General features: G+C 41.5%; 3 protein-coding genes across 3 annotated transcripts in view; 1 reads left to right on the forward strand and 2 right to left on the reverse strand.

Annotated features, from left to right (window-relative positions):
• The window catches only part of LOC136106105 (synaptotagmin-like protein 2), an 84,684-nt gene extending 82,175 nt beyond the window's left edge, over nt 1-2,509 (reverse strand). The window contains exon 1 of the mRNA XM_065846182.2: nt 2,378-2,509. The gene's annotated coding sequence lies outside the window, so the exon portion shown is untranslated. The remainder of the gene's footprint in view (nt 1-2,377) is intronic.
• A 75-nt stretch (nt 2,510-2,584) lies between these two features.
• Nucleotides 2,585-6,763, reverse strand: PSMD10 (proteasome 26S subunit, non-ATPase 10). Its single transcript, XM_065846185.2, has 5 exons — nt 6,591-6,763; nt 6,368-6,466; nt 5,063-5,209; nt 4,794-4,960; nt 2,585-3,775 (listed from the first exon to the last, which is right to left on the reverse strand). The coding sequence occupies exons 1-5, from the start codon at nt 6,702-6,704 to the stop codon at nt 3,622-3,624; spliced, it is 681 nt and encodes a 226-aa protein (XP_065702257.1). The 5' UTR covers nt 6,705-6,763; the 3' UTR covers nt 2,585-3,621.
• Nucleotides 6,764-6,856: 93 nt separating this feature from the next.
• ATG4A (autophagy related 4A cysteine peptidase) lies at nt 6,857-19,140 on the forward strand. The gene is made up of 13 exons (XM_065846807.2): nt 6,857-6,976; nt 8,476-8,586; nt 9,741-9,812; nt 10,164-10,262; nt 11,526-11,627; nt 12,174-12,246; nt 13,289-13,368; nt 14,196-14,383; nt 14,489-14,567; nt 15,481-15,626; nt 16,219-16,275; nt 17,416-17,527; nt 17,843-19,140. Exons 1-13 carry the CDS (start codon nt 6,967-6,969, stop codon nt 17,905-17,907), a joined length of 1,194 nt encoding a protein of 397 aa, XP_065702879.1. The 5' UTR covers nt 6,857-6,966; the 3' UTR covers nt 17,908-19,140.
• The last annotated feature ends 1,008 nt before the right edge of the window (nt 19,141-20,148 follow it).

Consider the following 20,148-nt stretch of genomic DNA (forward strand, 5'->3'; position numbering starts at 1 on the left):
TCAAAAGGGAAAGTAAGTAGTGCATGCACACCAACAGCTGAGTAATGGGGAGAAAAGAGAATTGAACCACACACATTCTGATCACTAGACACTTGTTGGAAGATTTAAGCAAACTCAGTTCTTTGAAAGGGCAAAGACACCTCCTTTTAGCAGGCTCAGGGACCGCAGGGCCCAGGTGAACACATGCAGCTTCAGCAGCTCCCTTCTGAATTACATGAGGGAGGTATTCGCTGACACAAGGAGACACTGGTTTCAGTCTCATGCACTGTAGAAAAATGTATCTGGCTCAGGGATCTGGAACTTTTTGGCGCTTAAGTCTTTTATAGGATCTAATGCTCATAAAACCTTTAGTGACTGTTCCTAGCCTGTAAACATCAGTTATATGCAACTGTGATCTTTAAAATAGATGAAGGATACATCTGTGATACAATTTTCACAGTCAGTTCCTATTGGTATGTTCATCAACAGTGACCACAACAACAAAAAAGCTAGCAACATTTAAAGAAGATGTAAGGCACGAGGTCCTAATTATGACTCAACTTGGATCATCAAGCATGACTGTATTCACTACCCTTTCTACCCAGTTTTCTGGCTTTCATATATTTCTTTGAAATGTGCGTCCTAGTGTTTAGCATCATTGCAGAGTGAAAGCATTTACAGTGCTTTTATAATATGATTTTAGCTAAAACCTGCTTGTGCTGGACTATGAGGGTCAAACCCTTACTAATACCAACACTGCCATATTCTATCAGTGGGTTCTTGCAGTCCTCTCTCCCAAGAGCACTCAGGGTAAACCTTAAGTCATGACCTGTACAGAAATCTCTTGTTAACCAGGCATCTCTCTTACTGACTCTTGTGGCAGTTTTGCTAAGCAAAATCCACCAACTCGCGTCCTTCAATCTAGGTTTAGAAACTTACTGAAATTTCTAATATTCTCACCCAAAATTTTGTAAGCATGCGGAACTACGTTAAGCACGCTCAGTAACAGCAAGAGCAGAATAAGTGCTACCTACTCCTGTTTGGGTGCCATTTCTTATCAAAGCTGTTTCCTAATGAGATAATTCCAATCAATTATAGGTGCAAGGGAGACCACAACTTAGCTGACTGTGGCCTTAATTTTACATAATGTCTTCTGTGACATTCCTAGGCATTCTTTCACTCTTGCTCTTCACGGGAAAACATAAACAACTCTTCACAACACTCCTGTAGTTTTATACATACAGGAGATTACTTCAGAAGAGCTAATATGTCTTTGTTATATTTTTCTTACTGCAACAACTTTCCAACTTCCACATTTCTGCCAACCGCACTATTGTGATTGAAGAGGGGAAGCTATTATAATAATTTTTTGATCTTTCCTTAATCTCACCTCCACAAATTTATCCGCATACATTCTTTATTTAACTTGCTACAGTAAGATAGGAGCTTAGGCTGGTGAAGTTGAAATCACCTTCTACACTAATACAATCTTCCTAGAACACCACACGTCTTGCATTTGCTAAAAAAGTAAAAATTGCTCAACTTATGTTTTCTATAAAAAGAAAAAACAATTGAGCACGAGTTCTAGACTAATAATTCTCCTCATATCTCTAATTGCCAGTATGTAATAGTACTAAAAAAAATAAAAGGCAGGCAAAAAAAAAAAGCAAAAATAAGAAGCAAAACAGATTGCTGGGGGTGAGCAGGAAGGTAGGGAAAACAACATTTGGAATTTCTTAACATACTGAGGTATTTTTTAAGCCTTCTGGCAGATGTTTGTTCTCATTCTGAGTTTCCCTCATGCAAAACAGCTTTCTAAAAAGGATGGGGCACTGTTCCTAGTATTCCACTGATGCTCTTGGCAAAGCACAAGCCAAATTAGGTATTGATCCATGGTCTATAGCTCAAAAACCCCGCAGAGCTACGCAGGATGTCAAAACATTTTTCAGAATTTGCCTCAGACATTCCGACAGTCTTTGCTGCATGGCCCGTTTGTCTTCTCCTCAGAGAGTAGGGATCATTCATATGGAAACCAGACATTAAGCCAACATTCAAGCCACCATCTCCTGGGGAAGTGGATTTACAAAGCTACAGAGCTGTGGCAGGGCTTTTTTGCTACACAAAGATCAAGGATGAACACAGAATTTTAACTTCAGCTTTTCTCAAATCAAATTTTCAGCAGTGCCTGAAGAAACATTTACTCAGTCAGGTTATTCCTTCAAGCGAGCTCTGCATGGCCAGAGCTCCCTGTACAGGCCAGTTCTCCCTCCTGCTCTCAATAGGTACCCTCCATGAAATTTAAACTGCATTTTGCTTTCTAGGATAGGCTTAAAGTACTTCATGAAGATATTTGTTTGGTTTTAAGTTTCTGGCTCGCTTAATAAATAAATTGCTTTACCTCAATCCCTACCAGTCAAACTGTAGAAACTGTCATCTTCCAATTCAACCTTTCCTTGCAGCTGAAGAACAAACACGTTCTGTTTCCATACTGTGTAACAGATGGCAGGGTTTCATCTGACTTGTTCACATTCCAAGCGTAGATCTGTTTAGGAAATACTTTTTTTTGTTACATGTAAGTTTAATAAAGTTTTGTAACACCAAAGACTGTTGTTTAGGAAAGTTCTTTATTTCACACAATTTCATCAGCATCGTTGTTCAGAAGGGAGAAATCTACCCCACTAGTGTCAAAAGTGATCTTTCCAACATCAGAACAGGAGGTCACTTTTCAGACTCAGTCTCATTAGCTCTGCCTTCTAATAACTTAATACCAGGATTCGCTATGAGTAAATAGAAATTAAACCAGGCTTCCGTTATAAAACGAGATAGGAAACTGTGAGAAAAATAGAACAGAAAAACAAACCTACAGAAGGACAAAGAGGAAATAAAATTAGATTTGAAGTACATCCCAGAGAAGTATCCAGAGCCATTCATTATATAACACTGTATTTGCAGAGATTGCCCTGAAACTGCCTGTACTCTGCCAACAGCTCAGTGCACTTCACCAAATACACGTATTTAAAGATGCAAAGAAACAGGATAACAATAGATAACAACAGAAGAGCTTTAAAGACTTGGAGCTCACTTGAATAGACTGAGTAAAAATGGATAAAATTATGTAAGTAATTGAGCAAACTGCAACAAAAGGAAAGGTGTTGTTTAGAATCATCTGAAGGAAGAGAATCAGTACCTACAAAAAAAAACACACAAAAAACCCACACACAAGGCACAAAGGCTAAGGGGAAAAACAAAGACTCTAGAATAAGCTGCCAAAATAAAAGTGAATTTAGATGGCTAAAGCATTTTTGGTCCTGTTGTTTAAAAGAAAAAATCCTAAATTAGGTTCTGAAATAGAAGGAATGACTGCATTTATATATATATATATATATTTATATATATTATATATACTGTAAACCAAAAGAAAACTGCAAGATATTGAAAAATACTTTAAAAATCACTGAACTCTTTAATTAACAGGAAGTACAAATGGTTGTATTGGCACTGTACTTGAAGGCAAGCTAGAGATACACATTTTATTACCATGCTGATGCCCATACACGACATCCTAGTTGAACTACCAAAATACAAAGTTTGCAGACTTGAATACAAGTGCACCAGGAAAGAGAGTCAAGTGAGAAGTCCCCACTAGCCTTCCACCATTCTCTTAAGTCTGGCTCCCAGGCCACCCTTAGCCACTTTCAGTGGGGTCAGTTCTTCTTTATTCTCAATGTGAATACTTGCACCGTGAGAAACCAGCAGCTCTGCCTCTGCCACCCTCTCTTCATCACAGGCTAAATGACTGTAACAAGACCAAGAAAACAGCAGTCACTATTAAAACAGGCCAAGCTTATAAGGAACAATAATTATGCCTTGTCAAAATGACAGCGTGAATGTTGGAGGGGAAATACATTCTAGAACAAAACCACAGGCAACCAACTACCTACATAGATTCCAAAGCTCGCTGCCCAGTAACTCTGTTGTCACTAAGCAACTCAAGAATGTTTCTCCTGCTGTTGTCCTCACAATATTAAGACACTTCTTTAGATCAGGATTCGGCTCTGCAGCCAGCAAAGCTAAGAAGTACACAATCCACAATGAAATTGGAAAATGGTAATCTCTATTTGAATCAAAAGTGATAAACCAAACTGTATAATGCTTAAAAATAGTCCAAGTAAAGTATTACTGCAAATGCTTTTTTCCATTTGGCATAGTATCTTGAGAATAAATGTGTATGTCCCAGGACAATGCTGGGTTTTATGCACAGCTAAAACATACTGGTTGATCTTATTCATGGCGAAATCTTGATTCTGCTGTAGACAGGGCAGAGTGTTGCCACCAACTTCAAAGCAGCTGAAGTTTTATCCTTACAAATTAAAATTGATCTCTAAGGTAATATCAAACACTGGACTGACTGTACTTAAATTAAAACTTATTTTCTTAGACAGGTAAAGACAAGCTTCCAAAATTAGTTCTTACTTGGCAGAACAGAGCAGGCCAGCCTGCAAGACCAGTCTCCTCTGACTGTGATGTCATTAGCTTACTTTCTACCCTCTAGTGGCAACTGAATGTACTCCAAATTATTACAAAAGGTATTCTACACTTTTTAAGCAGATGTATTAACACAAAGCATGTATGTACAGACACACTTCAGCAAAATACTAAGGATGATATTCTCAGATCCTTTTTAATTACATAGGGATGTGAAGCAAGGGAGTATTTTGAGGCACTGAGAAATGTAAAAAAGAAATGGAAGTAATGGAGTTTGATTTCATGGAGATTATGCTACATTAAGCAAAATAAAAAGAAAAATGACTTACAGAGGAGTATTCCCTTCAGAATCCTGTATATTAACAGATGCATTGTAGTTCAGAAGGATCTGTACCATTTTTAGGTTTCCTTTGGCTGCTGCTCTGTGTAACGGGGTGGAATCAAAATGATCTGTTGCATCTGGATCAGCTCCATTATCTAAAAGCATGACTGCAATCTGAATATGCAAAAAGAGAAAGGGGGAGGAGGAAGAAAAGTTAATATAACTATATACCTCTTCCAAGAGCAACACTACCTCCAGTAGCATGGGCAAACATACCTCTTGTTCATTTTTGGAGGCTGCATAATGCAGAGGTGTACAGCCATTCTGATTGACGGCATTTACATGAGCACCCTTGGCAATGAGGGCTTTCACAATTTCATCACGACCTGCTGAAGCGGCAATATGTAAGGGAGTCCAACCAGCCTGCCAAGGCAAGAAAAATCCCACATTATTCAAACCAGAAGTTTCAGGCAAAGAAAACACAACAAAGCATAACACAAATACAGACTTGACTACTCCATATATTCTTATAACTGTAAAGCAAAACATTATTGATTGTCACCAGAGAGACAAGTCTCACGTCCTCTGACATGTCTGCGTTCAGTACCTGACAAAAGCTGCCAGCTAAATGACAGAAATCAGTTTTGTTCATAGAATCACAGAATAGTTTGGGTTGGAAGGGACCTTCACAGCTCATAGATGCAATGAGCAGGGACATCTTCACCAGATCAGGTTGCTCAGAGCCCTGTCCAGCCTGGTCTGGGATGTCTCCAGGGACGGGGCATCCACCACCTCTCTGGCCAACCTGGGCCAGTGTTTTACCACCATCATTGTGAAAAATGTCTTCCTCATGTTTTAGTTTAAAACCATCACTTTGCCTGTGCAGAATTAACAGTAGTGATTTTTAAAGCACAAATAAGAGTGGCAGAAAATGGTGTTCCAAAATTTATGCAATCTTTTCTATATCCTACCTTCTAGTTAACCTGATGGAACATTTCTTTAAGAATGATCTTTGGTGTGCCTCATAGTAGATGCAATTATTTCAGTCCTTTCTCTAGAACAGTAACAGACTATCTCCTTTGCAAGTGTCAAATCACTGAACCCATCACCTACTCTGTAATGCCTTCTCCAGTCATGAGAAATCCTCAGGGTACCTCAGATTTGGCACAACATATTCACCGGGATCACACTGAGCTAACGATAACATGAAAAACCCCAACTACAACCCAACCCCCCTTTTTTTTCTTGACAATAAGCAAGTCTCATCAAGGCTCATTACCCTCTCTTCCACATAAGTGGTGAAACACTTCAACTTGCCTCTCTAGCACACACTCAGTACTGCGGGCTTTAGTTTAGAAATCACACTGGACACACCAATTGAGGGGGGAACAGGAGGCAGTGACCACCAGGCCGGGCCGCTGGTGGGGGCACCGGTGTGGCTGAAACCGTAACAGCCAAGGGTCCGGATAGAAACTGCGCAACCGAACTCCCCGGGCAAACGGCACCTTCCCCGCCTCCGGCAGCAGCCCCAGCCCAGCCCCTCACGGGGGCGGGGGCTCCCGGCAGGCCTGCGACACTCACATCATCCTTGTCATCCACAGGCACGCCGAGCCCCAGCAGGAGGTCGGCGACGTCCGTCCGCCCCGCCGAGCAGGCCCAGTGCAGCGCGGTGCGGTTGTCCTGAGGGAGGGAGCGGCGGTGAGCGCGGGGCGGGAAGCGGCTGACAGGAGCCGCCTGGCGGGGAGCGGCCCCACAGGCCGCCGGCTCCCGCCCCGCCGTGCAGGGAGGGCCGCAGCCGACTGACCTGGTCGGCCTTCGTGGCCAGCGCTCTGTCGTGCAGCAGCTGGGCCCGCAGCTCCTCCAGGCGCCCGGCGTAGGCCAGGTTGCAGATCCCCACGTCGGACACGGCGCCCTCCATGCTGACCGACACTGACCTGCCCCAGCCGCGAGGCTTCGGCCCGCGCCTGCCAATCAGAGTGGGGAGCGGGGGCCCAGCCAATCGCACTCCCTGGCCTGTTCACCTCACCCCTCGGCCGCGGGGCTGCTGGGATTTGTAGTCCCGCGGGGAGGGCACTGTACGCTGCCGCCGGCAGGCGGGACTACAGTTCCCGGGGCGCCCTGCGCCAGGCCGTGTTGTGCCTCCGTGTCGGGGCGAGGAGGAGGATGGTGACAGCGGGAGGATGGAGGCTGGTGAGGGGCGGCGGCGCGGGGCTGCGGACGGGGCGGGGGGCGAGCGGGGCGCGGGATCGGCCGCTGGGGCGGCGGCTGGCGGGGCTGGGGCGCTGGCGAGGGACCAGGCCGGCGTTCCGCCCGCCTCTGGGGCCGTCAGCTGGAGGCCCCGCGGGCTGAGGGGCGAGGCGGGGGGTCGGGGGTTTCCGTCGTGAGGGGAGAGCCGGGGCCCCGCGGTCTGTCTCCTGGGTCGGGCCGGAGGGACTCGGGGCGGCCTGGGCGCGGCGGGAGGCCCCGGGCAGCGCTGTGCCGGGCTGCAGCCCTGGGAGAGCCGGGGGGCGGCACGACAGACACGGGAGGACCCGCGGTGCCTCCCCGGGGATCCGAGCTGTCCCAGGGAAGCGGGACACAGCCATGGGCACCCAGGGCAGCGCGGCTCTCGCCCCTCGGGTCTCCAGGGCTGAGTCTCGTAGGTCTTCGGACTCAAAAATAAACTGTTGACTCTGTTAGTGCAGTGGGTGATGAGTTTCTGACGGAGAGCAGAGCACGGTGTAAGAGGGTCTTTGCAGACAGGCTGAAGAAATAAGGTCACCGTGTTTATTGACAGCTGCCGATGCAATGTGCAGAAAGGTGTCTGTGACACCGCAGCGCTGCGGCCCTGGCTGCTCCCTCAGGGTGGGCTGCAGCTCAGTGTCGCTTCTGATTGCTATAATGTATGTTTTTACATTGAGTGGTTTTGTGTTATATACCTGTATATTTATACTGTATATATATGCACTTGACTTGAAGAGTAAAATATAATTGTGTTTGCTTTCACCTCCAGATTCTGAATTTTTAGCAGTATATTCCTTAAGATTGGTAAAAAAAAGAAAATGATTTATTGTTACACTTGAAGGTCTGTTTTCCTTTCCCAACAAGCCCTGCTTTAATTATCTAAAAATTGATTGAATGGTCTTCTTTAATATTAATTATAGTTTCTTCTTTGCACTAAACAGATCCAATGTTGAATAATGACATTAATACATCTCTTTTCCTGAAGTGTTTCAAATCTCCCGTTAGGAAAGTAAAACCCAGTCTTGCTAACACTTTTTACATGCTCCCCATTAAGCACAAGGACGTAATCACTGTGGGCAGCAGTATCTGTGCATTTAAGATTGCACGTGGGCACATATGCTGTCATGCCTAAATTGTTTTTCTCTTTCCTCATTTCCCTGAATCAAATCTTACTCTCACTGCAGCCATCCTGAACTTCTGCCACTGGCTTCGGTCGGCTACGTATAATCATGGTGTCAGCCGTGTTATTCTCTCAGCACTTGCTGAGGATCAAAATAAAAACCAGCCAGGACAGTGGATGTTTCAGTGGCAGAGCAGCTTGTTAAACGAAAAGAGCAAATGCAGCTGGCAGCACCGCTCAGAAGATCCAAACACTTGCTGCAGCTAATTCAGTCTGAGAACTCGAAGTTGTGCATGAAAGAACAAAGGGCCAAAATGGAGTTTGAATTTTGTGTATTCTTCTTCAGTTTTGTCTAGGTATGAAAACCAGATCACTATTTTGTCAGACTACTTAGAAGAATTTCCAGAAACTGATGAGCCAGTGTGGATTCTAGGAAGGCAACACCACCTAAACACAGGTATCGTTAGAATGGAAATTCACCTGTCACATCTGTAGAGCACTCATGGATTCACATGCAACAGCAGCTGCTGATTTCCTTGTTTACTCTAAATGTCTCATAAGAGAAGTTTATTTTTCTCCATCAACAAGAAGCCAACCATGAGCAGCGGTATTCATCGTAAAATGAAACCAGAAGTATATCAATGTACTTTCTACCATAATTTAAGTAAGGAAATCATAAATGTAGGAGAGGCTAGTCAGGTATGAAGCTAGTCACTTCTCAAGAGCAAATGCCTTAGAAATAGATAAATAAGTAACTTCTGGGCAATGTTCAGTATTAGTATTTTCCCTTGAGGGTTGATGCCTGCATCCTGTTATTTGCAACTAAAATGATCTTTCAAAAGAAAAAAGATAATACTCTAGGGTGTGTACTTTACTTTGATGAAAATAAATATATGACCTAAAGGTCACAGCAGAATGATGTATTTATATATCATATAAAAATACGATTTCAGAAGTGAGTTTTGCTCCCTGGGGAGAAGACCAGGGCATCCTTCTGTGTCACATGTCAAAGGCAGCGGCCACCAGCACAGGCACAGCGCTCACGACAGCCGGGGTACCACGTGCAGCCTTCATCCGCTGAAGGGCCTTTGAAAAGCCCCAGCTCAGAGAAAATGCAGCAAATAAGATTCTTAAGAATTCTCTGCATGCGTTAAAAAACCAAGGTGGGGTGGGGAGAGATTTAATTGAATTTAATATGATTAACCTTTTCTTAAAATGACCTTGTATTGGCTTTGGAGGTAATGCATAATTTCATGTTGGTTTGCATGTAGAATTTCTTCACCTTTCATAACTTGCTTTACCAGTTCTTTCCTCAGGACATAGTTCTCCATAGTTGTTTCATTTAAGCTGGGCACAGTCATTCCAAACAACTTGTAAAACTTCATAGCCTAATAATTACTTCATCTTTAGTAAATTGACTTTAATTAGCAGTCTACAAAAGCTCTCCATGTTTAAACAGCTAAAAATGTTTTGAGTGTTAAGGGTAAAATATATGTGAAAGTCAACAGGAGTCTTCTGTGCACTCTATATATTGACTGTACAGGGAAAATTAGAATTTCGCAATTTTAGAAGTTTGTTTTAATAATTTCTTTCCTCTTAAAAATATTCCAGACAAATCTAAGTTATTGTTGGATATAAGTGCTCGTCTCTGGTTTACATACAGAAGAAAGTTTTCGCCCATTGGTGAGTACGCTGCAGACTGTCTGCCTTGTTATAAATGAGATAGCAGGATTAGTGACGTTATTGTGGACTGAAAAATGACTTTTACAGTATTAGAACCTTTTGAGCATTATTTTAACTGTTTATGCAAACAAAACATTAAAGCCATTAAAAAATGTGTTTACTTGTACCTGCATAAAATCAGGTCTTCATGTTTGCGGAGCAAGCTGTAAAGTTAGACCAGCAACATGGTACAAAAAGGTCTTGCTCGGTGCCTTTTACCCATAGTTGTTAGAGATTTTAACTCTGAAATCTTCTGTGTGGTGCTGTGCTCTGTTTAAAGCCCATCCTGCCTGTAATGAACTTTTCTAACAGGAGGCACTGGTCCTTCATCCGACGCCGGCTGGGGATGCATGTTGCGCTGTGGGCAGATGATGCTGGCACAAGCTCTGATCTGCAGGCACCTAGGAAGAGGTGAGTACTGTCACTTTTAGTGAACTTTTGTGTTGTTTGGGGACCGTTTAATTTTTGTTGTAATTTTCCGTGAAAGCACAAAACTTATATTTATTAATGAAACTTTTTTTGATGCCCTGATAGAAGTTACTAGGGAATTATTCTTGTCTGACGGGGTGAAGACATGCCAGCCTTAAGCAGTGGAACAGAAATAGAGGGAGGACAAATAGAGAATCCTGTTGTCGTTATTTTATAAATCTTTTGAGGAACACCCAAGTTGAGGCCAAGGGAAAACCTGCTGCCCTGGGTGTGAGTTCTTACCCTTCTCTTCATTGCTTGCATAGCCACACATGTTCGCACACGTTGAGTGTGTGAGCAGTGACATAGTGATAGACATCACACAAAGTACTGCACAGACCACTCGCCCGTCACCAGCCTGAGCTCCAAACCCCCCTGCAGAGCCCATTAACACAAGCAGTTAAGCCTGTATCAGCACCTCGCATCCCGGGATCCCAGGTGGGTATCAGGTCCGGTCTGTGTGTAGCTACTGTATCCATTAAATCCTTAGGCTGGGTCTGTGATCCTTACACTGTTGCGCTGCGGTTTCTGTGGCAGCATGTTTGTGGAGTTACCTGCTTGAGTAAGTGAATCCACAGAAGGATGTGTCAACTTCAGTAACTGAATCCACAGAACAGAGGTGCAAAGATATAACTGGAGGAGTAGGCAAATAAACAATTTACCTGAGGAAAACTAGAATATGAATTCATAGTATGTAGCTCCTTCATAGTATGAGCCCTGTGTACGCACCTCTGTCAGTAACTGGGAGGTAACCACCTTACGTGAGAAGCAAGAGCATACATGGCAAAGCTGTATCTTGGATTTCACTGTGGGAGAGGGCCAGCACTGTGCTTGGACTTTGATCTATGGATCTTATTATCTGATGTATGTGTAGCAATCTAACAAAATCTAAACAGAGCGTATAGTTTTAAATAATCTTGAAGCTCATGTACAGCAATAGCTGCCAATTCTCAGCAGTGATCACTCAGAATATATTTGCAGTTGACATTTTATTTTCCCAGTTGTCACAATCTACCCTGTGATGATAAGGGAGACCTTGATAATAAGTGGCAAGCTGTGACTTTTAGGAACTCTAACTAAAATGTAAATTTTAGAGATGAATTGTACATTAGTCTTCTCATTGTATGGCTTTCTACTATCTAGAAATTTGATCAGCACAGTGGAAACATTATTATTTTTTAATCGATCTAACTTTTTTCCTGTAAGATTGGCAATGGGAAAAACACAAAGAACAACCAGAAGAATATCACAGAATCTTACGGTGCTTTCTAGACAGAAAAGATTGCTGTTATTCCATCCACCAAATGGGTAAGAACACACATCGACTTTTCTTTTTTCCACTGAAATTTCTACTGTGTTGAAGCTTTATGATTTGAAATATGTTCATTCAAAATTTTAAAAAGGTGATTATGAAAACAATGTATACATTTATATATAAATAAAAATGCATGGAAATGGTTACTAAGTATAATAATTCAGAAATGTTATTCACTGAGACCTGAGTGCATCTGAATGCTAGAATCTAGCTCTTGATAAAGTATGTAAGCCTCGGGCACCAGAGTTGATAGTATTAAAATAGTCATGAAGCTTATTGCTGTAATTTGTAGTGAAGGACACTAATATTTGTAATTCTCACTACAGTTTAGAAACTTTTTGTGAAGTAACGAGCAGTCATTAAGATTTGAAAAGAACATAGATTGAGAAAGTAATTGTTGTTGCTAAACACAGTTTGCAGTTGGTCTTGAACATGTGTCAAAATATTAGTAGGTCATGCTATTTAATATATATTGTGACCAGACTCTCTGTGGTCTTTTGCTTTTTTCTGCATGTGTGTGTTTTCCCTCATAAAAACAGCGCAGATGGGTGTTGGAGAGGGGAAATCCATCGGAGAATGGTTTGGACCAAACACAGTTGCCCAAGTACTGAAGTAAGTCCATTTGCACTGGTTCATTCAGAATACTCGCCCCTGGGGCAGCTGAGGCCCAAGACAGAGATTTAAAGGCCGATGTCCCTCTCTCAGAATGAGGGGTGTGTGTGGCGTGTGTTTGCAGTGCGGACCCTGGTGCAGGTACTGAGTTGGGATTGGGTGAGTTCTACATTTTAATATACTAAGATCTGCCAAAAGGTCCTAGTCTGGAAGGGCCACATAAAAACATTCACTTTGCTGCATTTCTGAGGGGCAGGTGGAGATGCCAGATGTCAAGTGGAGGCCGCACTGCAGGTCCTGAGTGCTCAGCAGCAATTCTTTGCAGCGCTGGGAGAGACACACATTCTGAAGGGAGAGAGAGGAGCTGAATTGTGCCATAGCCTCCAGCTCTTCTCACTTAGAAATTCCTCATGGCTTTAGTGCTTATGTACAGGTTTTTCTGGCTTATTTTAGACAGCTGACTGTCTGTGCAGCTCCCTTCCCCAGAGTTTTGGATTTTACACAACTGGACAGAAACCCGTGTGCCATAATGCCTCCCTCCTACCTTTTGGATGCCAAAAACCTTGAGCTGATCTAGGTTTTAACGCCCTGAGTCTGCTGTCCACACATGCACAGAAATAAGTAAAGTTCTTAAGTAAAAAGTTATGTGCAAAAACTGGCACAGGAATTCTTTCCTCTTTAGCCAATGCCAGATGCAATGGCAGGATCCCATTGCAGAGGCTGTTAAATGCAATAAAAAGTAATAAACTTCATCATGTGGTTGAGCTGTTACTATCTCTGCATTTGGCAAAAGGACAAAAGACTTCTCACATGGTAGTGTGTGTGCGCTTTTCCTGGTGCCACTCAGTATTTATTTTTCTAAATATATTAAACATTAAATATTCAAAGTTATCTTTTGATTACATGGAGACTTAAAAAAAAAGTCCAATAAATATGTTTTTCCGAAGACACAATTTTTTGGTCAAGAACCATCTTACTGCACTGAACGAAAAGCTACACTTGTCATGCTAATTATAGTAATTTTTACCTTAATGTTTTCTAGGAAGCTTGCTTTATTTGATGAATGGAATTCATTAGCAGTTTATGTATCTATGGACAACACCGTGGTCATTGAAGACATTAGTAAGTGAAACATCAATTCTCTGGTTACATTTTTTTTATTTGACTTGTGAATTTCCTGAATGTATTTAAATATGAAGAAAATACTTTTGGGCCATCCCTACTTGTTCCCAGGGTAAGAAAAGGAATAAAGGAAATGCAAGCTCAGGTTTGGCGTGCACAGAGCGATGTAAGCTTTTGGCGGCCAACTTAGATACCATGCGGTTTGGGAGAGGATGGAATTGGTCTGTGCCATCTGAGCTCCTACCCCAGAAATGGAATGAAGTTGCAGGATGTAGAAATACAGAGAATTGTTTTTAATGCAGAGTTTGCTGAAGAGATGGGCTTTTGTCAGGCAAAGGAGAAACCAGGGGCAGATCCTAGAGAAACAAGTGGCCAGGCTTGATTTTCTGTTGTAAGAAAGGTGGATTTACCAGTGGTGTTTAACCACAGCCTGTTTCTATGTTAGTCCCTACCTCTGATTATTTTATGTTCGCATCATTGGAATTGAAGCATTCCCTGAAGAGTTTCTAATGCTGTTATCTCTGCTGCTTCACTTCCCTGACATTTTATGGGAAGAGCTTGAAAATATTAATAATGCGAGTAGTAAATGGAACTTCAATCTCAAATTTTTATGCCCTGGTCGTTCATCTCATATCTCACTGATGTGCCAGCACATTGTCTGTCTGCTAGAATTACTTCTAAATAATTACAATTTCCATGCCCTGCTTTTTTGCCTTCAAACAGGAGCTCTATTAAGATGTCTGGCAAAGTAGCTTAATTATGATGGAGGGGAAGATCTGTTCCATGTTCCTTTGTGCACTCATCGATTTCTGGTTTTGTTCCCACAGAGAAAATGTGCTGGTCCCCCCCCCAGAGCAGCAGCGCGGCGCACAGCAGCGCACATTTGCACAGGAGCGCTCTTGGCCGAACGAAGAACGCAGCAGGATTCTGCACAGGCTGGAAGCCCCTCTTGCTTATTATACCTCTACGGCTAGGGATAAATCACATTAATCCAGTATATATTGATGCGTTCAAAGTAAGGGTTTTTTCAGTGAATGATTTGTTATTGTGAAATAAGTTCAGGTATCACATCGATAAATCAATCAACTACAATGTCATTTTTCTCCCTTTGAACTCTTAGGAATGCTTTAAGATGCCACAGTCCTTGGGAGCATTAGGAGGGAAACCAAATAATGCTTATTATTTCATAGGATTTTTAGGTAAGAAGAAAATAAACTTATTCGAAATATACATATGATCTGAAGAGAAAGGCATTTTTTTGGGAAGGGGCAATGGTAAGCAGTTTAAGCATGAGGACAGAGTAGAAGAAATGAAGAAACATACCTCAAATACTTAAGCAGCAGCGTGATACCATCCTCACAGGAACAGAGAAGTAGCAGCAAAGCTTGATGTAAAAAGAAGTAATGATATAAGCAAGAAAAACACCCTAAGAATTGCTGATAGTATTTGATAAGTGTCAAATGTCACTACTGCTAAAACACTGATGATTTTTTTTTTTCCCCTAATCACTAATACTTTCTAATGAAGGGTGTCTTGTTTTATTATTTTGCTTCACTGTTTCCTTAAATTATTTTATCGGAATTCAAACTTTTTCTACAGCAGTATCTTTTTCACCTTCTTCCATGCCTTCCTTTATTAATTAAAGCAATAGTTAATACTGGATTCAGGGTTTCAGATGTTTTGTTTTTCCTTTGGTAAAATCTGAGCTGTTTTAGTCAGACTTCTTTGTTCCAATTTCCGAATGAATGCCTAATGGGATTACAGATTGAGTTTGTGATCATCCTGTACTTTTTGATTTGTGGAATGTTGGGGTTACATCAGTTGAGGTTAAAAAAAATGTACTGGACCTTACAGAGATAAAGGGAAGTATGTGACAAAAGTAGAACAAACCAACCAACCAATCTACAGTAATAGGTCACAATAGAAGATTATACTAAATACTCTGTGGGAAACCACTGTGTCAAACTTTCTGATTCTCTTGAGGACTCCCTAGCTAGAATGTCTTGATATTGGATGCGATGACAATCTAATTTCTATTTTACAATTCTGGATGGAATAAATACTTATTAAAGTCTGTTGCTTATTACCAACATATGGATTTTACTCTTACAGGCAATGAGCTGATCTATTTGGACCCTCACACCACTCAGAGTTTTGTGGATTCGGAGGAAAATGGGACAGTTGATGACGAGAGCTTCCACTGCCAGCAAGCCCCGCACAGAATGAAGATCATGAATTTGGACCCTTCAGTAGCTTTAGTAGGTGTCCGGACATCATAGCCGTGTGTACTTTATTTCAAAGAAAGACCTCTGTACATTGGTAAGGGCACTAACACCTTTCCTTGAGCAGAACCAAGATCAGAGAACAGTCTTCTAGGACCTGAAATTCAGCACGTGGCAGTTCACATATTAACAGCATAGGATACACTGATCTCAGGTCAAATGGGGAACTGGCTCTTTGTGTCCTAGGGAGCCAATTCCTTTTCTTTACTGAGGGGCATTTATCTTTGCAAGAAATATTTGAAAGTTGAAGCAAGGAAATGAATCAGGTTTCCTTGTTTTATTTCATCACTACCATATATTAATGGTTGTTCTGGAGAAGTTACTTACTTAACTCATTTTATATCATAATTTATGAATCTTCAAATGGAATTAGTTGTAGAAGTCATCCAGTAGGTGTCACAAGGTTACTGTGCTAGTTGATTAAACTAAATCTGATCCGGTGCCAGTGTCCTTTGGTTAGGTTATAGGTGATTGTCACTGAGGACACGTTTCTAAAGCTTCAAGCAATGTGTAAGGATCCTGCATTGACAGACATTTAATACTACTACTGTATGTGTTTTTTCCTTAGGGCTTCTTTTGCAAAGAAGAATGTGATTTTGATAACTGGTGTAGTCTTGTACAAAAGGTAATAATACTATCTTTATTTGCTCTGTATGCAATAATGTATACTTTTTTTTTTTAAATGGAAATTCCCATTACATCTTTCTCTGCATGAAAATCAAATGAGCCATAGAGAAGACTGCAGTAATGAGTCAGGGAAAGCCAATACCACTGAACTGCTGAGCAGAGTTTGTTCAGCATTTTGACAACCACAAACGTGGCCACTTGGAACAGAAGTGTAGACATGTACCCTTCAAAAGTTTTTCTCTTTTTAGCACTACTGTGTTACTGGCTGAAACAGTCATTTACTGAGAAATAAATGTTAAAAGTAAGTTTTAGCTGCCGTGTTGTAGCAACTTAATGATTTATTTGCTTCCTGATCATTTTTTGTTTGACATAATATATTATTACGTATTCTGACTGTTAATTCCTGGTACCCCAAAAGATCTGATTCTGTAAGTGCTGAATCCTTCCAGCTCCTGCTGAAGTGCAGGACACATGACAGGTGCTTGCTGGACTTCAGGACATGTCTGTGTGCAGCTGGTAGAATAAGCAACAGAAGTAGGAATGTGAAGTGACATCAATATTTAAAGGCATTTACTAAAAAAAAGGCTAGAGAAAGTGGTTTGTAAATAACTGAAATACAGAATATGATGTAGCTTACCTGACTGAAGGGGACTGGAATTTGGCTTCAATAATAACTTTTCTCCTGATCAAAACCCACCCTTCAAAATCTGTTGGGTTTTTGGAGATGGTACAACTGTCTTTTGTTCCCATTGATCAACAGAAAACTTGAACACGGAGAGTCCATGCAAGTAATCTTATTTTAAAGGGCAAAAAATACTGTACGTTCTTGGTGTCCGTTTGTTACGTGTAAATAAAATTATAAGCACATAGATATCAAAGCTAATTGTAACACTGATAACCTGTAGGGCTGTTCAAGAGATCTGTCTTCCAGGTGTGTTTTCAGCTAGGAAAGCATTACAGAGGTCTGTGGAGCAGGGATGCATAATGGAAAGTACTTGGAATACCAGGTTTTCACTGTGTGTCTGCCTTTGTTTTTTGATAGAAACACATAATGAAAAATCTTCTTAATTCAGCAGACATTTTCATGTTTGAAGGTTCTTTTGAGGTTTCTTTTAAAACGAAAGCATTCTCTCCCCAGGAGATCCTGAAGCAGCAGAGCCTGCGGATGTTCGAGCTGGTGCAGAAGCACCCACCGCACTGGCCGCCCTTTGTCCCTCCAGCCAAGCCCGAAGTGACGACCACAGGAGCAGGTGCGGTGCGGGCTGGAACCGCTGGTGTGTGCCAGCACCTCCCTGGGTGCACAAGGCAATCACTGCGCTTCTTTCAGTGCCCAGCATTCACCAGGGGGTAAACGCCTGATTCTGATGAGCATCAGACAGTTCTCCAAACAGGCCATGTAACAATAGCTAACACAGACGTGTTATGTTGTTGGTGGTTTGTTTGGTTTTTTTCATCTTACAAAATACTTTGAAGGACACATCCCAGGAAAGTGGGGCTTTTGGTTTGTGGTTTTAAGTAAACAAAATGAGGCATGTCTTTAGATTCTTTTTTTTTTTTTTCCCCAGAGCTCATTGAATCTACAGACAAGCTATTTGAATTGGAAGAAGAATTTGAAATCCTGAGTGTATGAAGGAAACTGTGGTGACCCTTCTGAGTATTGAACATATTACAACTATTATTGCATTGACTTAAATAACAGCCATGTTAGCCCCGAAGTGCCTGAAATTACAGAAAACAGAGCACAAAAACCCAGTAGCATCCAGAAGTCCACCAGTGACAGTTCTGTTGTCAGAGAGCTTCCCAGATGGAAAGGCAGTAAGATCTAATCTGACGACCCTTAAAGGGAACTTGTTTTCATTGTATGTCTTACCTGGAGACAAATGGACCTTTGAGATTAAGGAAAAGCTAAGTCTATCACTGGGCTGTATCTTTGGAGAAAGGGATAACCCCACATGGATATTTCTTGCTCTCATATAATGCAATAGTTTAGTTCTTAAAGCAAAACAGTCTTCAGTTACGGAGGATGTTTACTTCTGTTCCCTCCTGTGGGCTGCATTGTAGAAAACAGATGTTGTCTTGTTTAAAAGATCGACTGGATCAGAAGAAAAATGTTTCCTTGTTAAATATTTTAACATGTATTTGAGCAACCACACTTGATTACAAAAATGTTTCTGTAAAAGGAACTATGTCTAATGTATACATTTTGCAATAGCCTTCCTGTTTCTGGGAAACCTGAAGAGGAACAGGAGACTCAAATAGTTGATATAGATCACAACCACTGTAATTGTTATGATGCATTTCACCTTGACCTTAAAATTCAGATCAATAAAACTTAGGCTGACTTTTCTTTTGGAGCTAAAATGAGGCAAAGGTGGTTTAACTGTACCTTATTTATTTTAAAAAAAGATTTACACAAGTTACTCTGTTACAGCACTTTATCTGTTCATCTAATAAATTTCTTAAGCTTCTCATAGGTTGTATGCTGCTATATTTTGTTAATTTGTTTGTGTGAACTAAATATAAACCAGGTTATCTTAAAACTTAATATATAGGCATATGCAAATTATGTAACTGTTCTTTTTTGACATGTTGCCTTTTGAAATCTGTTTTGGTAAAAGTGCCTTAATTCTACAGGTTTATCAGAACAGCCTGTGCAGTTTTATTTCTACAGCAGAGCATCTCTCTAGCAGCCAGAAGAAAAACAGCTCAGAATCATTAAAGGCAAAGATCTTTGGATCCATTATAAAGTTCCTTTGTACTGTCAGACAGTCCCCATTATGGTCATTTTGTCATGATAGTGTAATGGACACGAATCACAGAGTTTTGTCTTCACCAATAAATGACAACATAGAAAAACACCGAATCTTGTCTCCTGTCACTTGCAGTTCTGGATCAGGGCCAGTGTGATTTCCAAGAAAACAGGTTAAGCAGATCATATTCCATCTTGTTTGCCTTCAGTGTTTATTAACCAGTTTGGAAACTATACAGATATAAAAAATATTGTTTTCTTCCCCTCTCCATGGATTACCTGCATGTTTGTTTTAAAACAAAGCATGACTTCTTAATTAATACAGTAACTTATTGTTCATGTAACAGCAATTGTAGCACTCTCCTCTCCACAGATGAAAATGAAGCCCTTGCTTTGAAATGCTCAGTCTTGAGCAGTAACTGCTAAAAAAATAAAAGGAAGCCCCTACACTAAAAAAATTCCCTTGGTGGAGCACAATGTATTTACTCCAAATACAGATCTGTTCTGCAGACTGCTCAGAGGGCAGGTCTGCACTCCACAGACCTCTCGATTTTTGGAGACAAACAGGTTTATGAAAATGTGGCTGATGAAGAATGGCTGGTGGTTGGAATCCCCACCCCACGTACCTGGCATTAAACGGGTTCTGTGTGAACAGCGTGGGGAAAGGCTGGGCTGCTTGAATCTGATGAGGTTTGGACAAAGCAAACAACCAGGTTATTGCAAGAGCAGCAGCTCCCTGAGGCACTGATCCTGGGAGGGGGGAAACATATTTGCATGTGTCTGTGTTAAAAAATAAACCCAAGTCCCTGCAGACACACTACCCGATTGACACCCCTTTGCACAGCGCCATGGGAGCCCCAGGGCTGACAAACTTACTAGTTTGCCAGTTCTTTGCACCAATTTTCCAAAAGTAGTGGGCTTCACTGTGCGTACACTGTTTTCAACTTCTATTTGCATAACCCAAGATGCAAATACAACATGATCTATCTGCTAGGAGAGCTAAGCAGTACATTGGATATTCTGCATAAAAGGATTGTTACTCAGGAGCGTTAAAATGCCTTAAAGGTATTTGGAAAATACAGCCAAAGCAGTTATTGATCTTTCACAATTAGAAATAAGTTA

The sequence above is a fragment of the Patagioenas fasciata genome, chromosome 11 (assembly GCF_037038585.1).
Source record: "Patagioenas fasciata isolate bPatFas1 chromosome 11, bPatFas1.hap1, whole genome shotgun sequence".
NCBI classification, from domain to species: Eukaryota; Metazoa; Chordata; class Aves; order Columbiformes; family Columbidae; genus Patagioenas; species Patagioenas fasciata.

Bases quoted from the DNA above. Each gene is read 5' to 3' on its own strand.
- PSMD10 (XM_065846185.2), bottom strand. From the start codon at position 6,704: ATGGAGGGCGCCGTGTCCGACGTGGGGATCTGCAACCTGGCCTACGCC. The intron at 6,467-6,590 runs GTCAGTCGGCTG...TCCCTCCCTCAG, and splicing joins TGGCCACGAAGGCCGACCAG to GACAACCGCACCGCGCTGCA. The intron at 5,210-6,367 runs GTGAGTGTCGCA...TTGCCTTGGCAG, and splicing joins CTGTGGATGACAAGGATGAT to GCTGGTTGGACTCCCTTACA.
- ATG4A (XM_065846807.2), top strand. The intron at 9,813-10,163 runs GTGAGTACGCTG...CTTTTCTAACAG, and splicing joins AAGAAAGTTTTCGCCCATTG to GAGGCACTGGTCCTTCATCC. The intron at 14,568-15,480 runs GTAAGAAGAAAA...TTACTCTTACAG, and splicing joins TTATTTCATAGGATTTTTAG to GCAATGAGCTGATCTATTTG.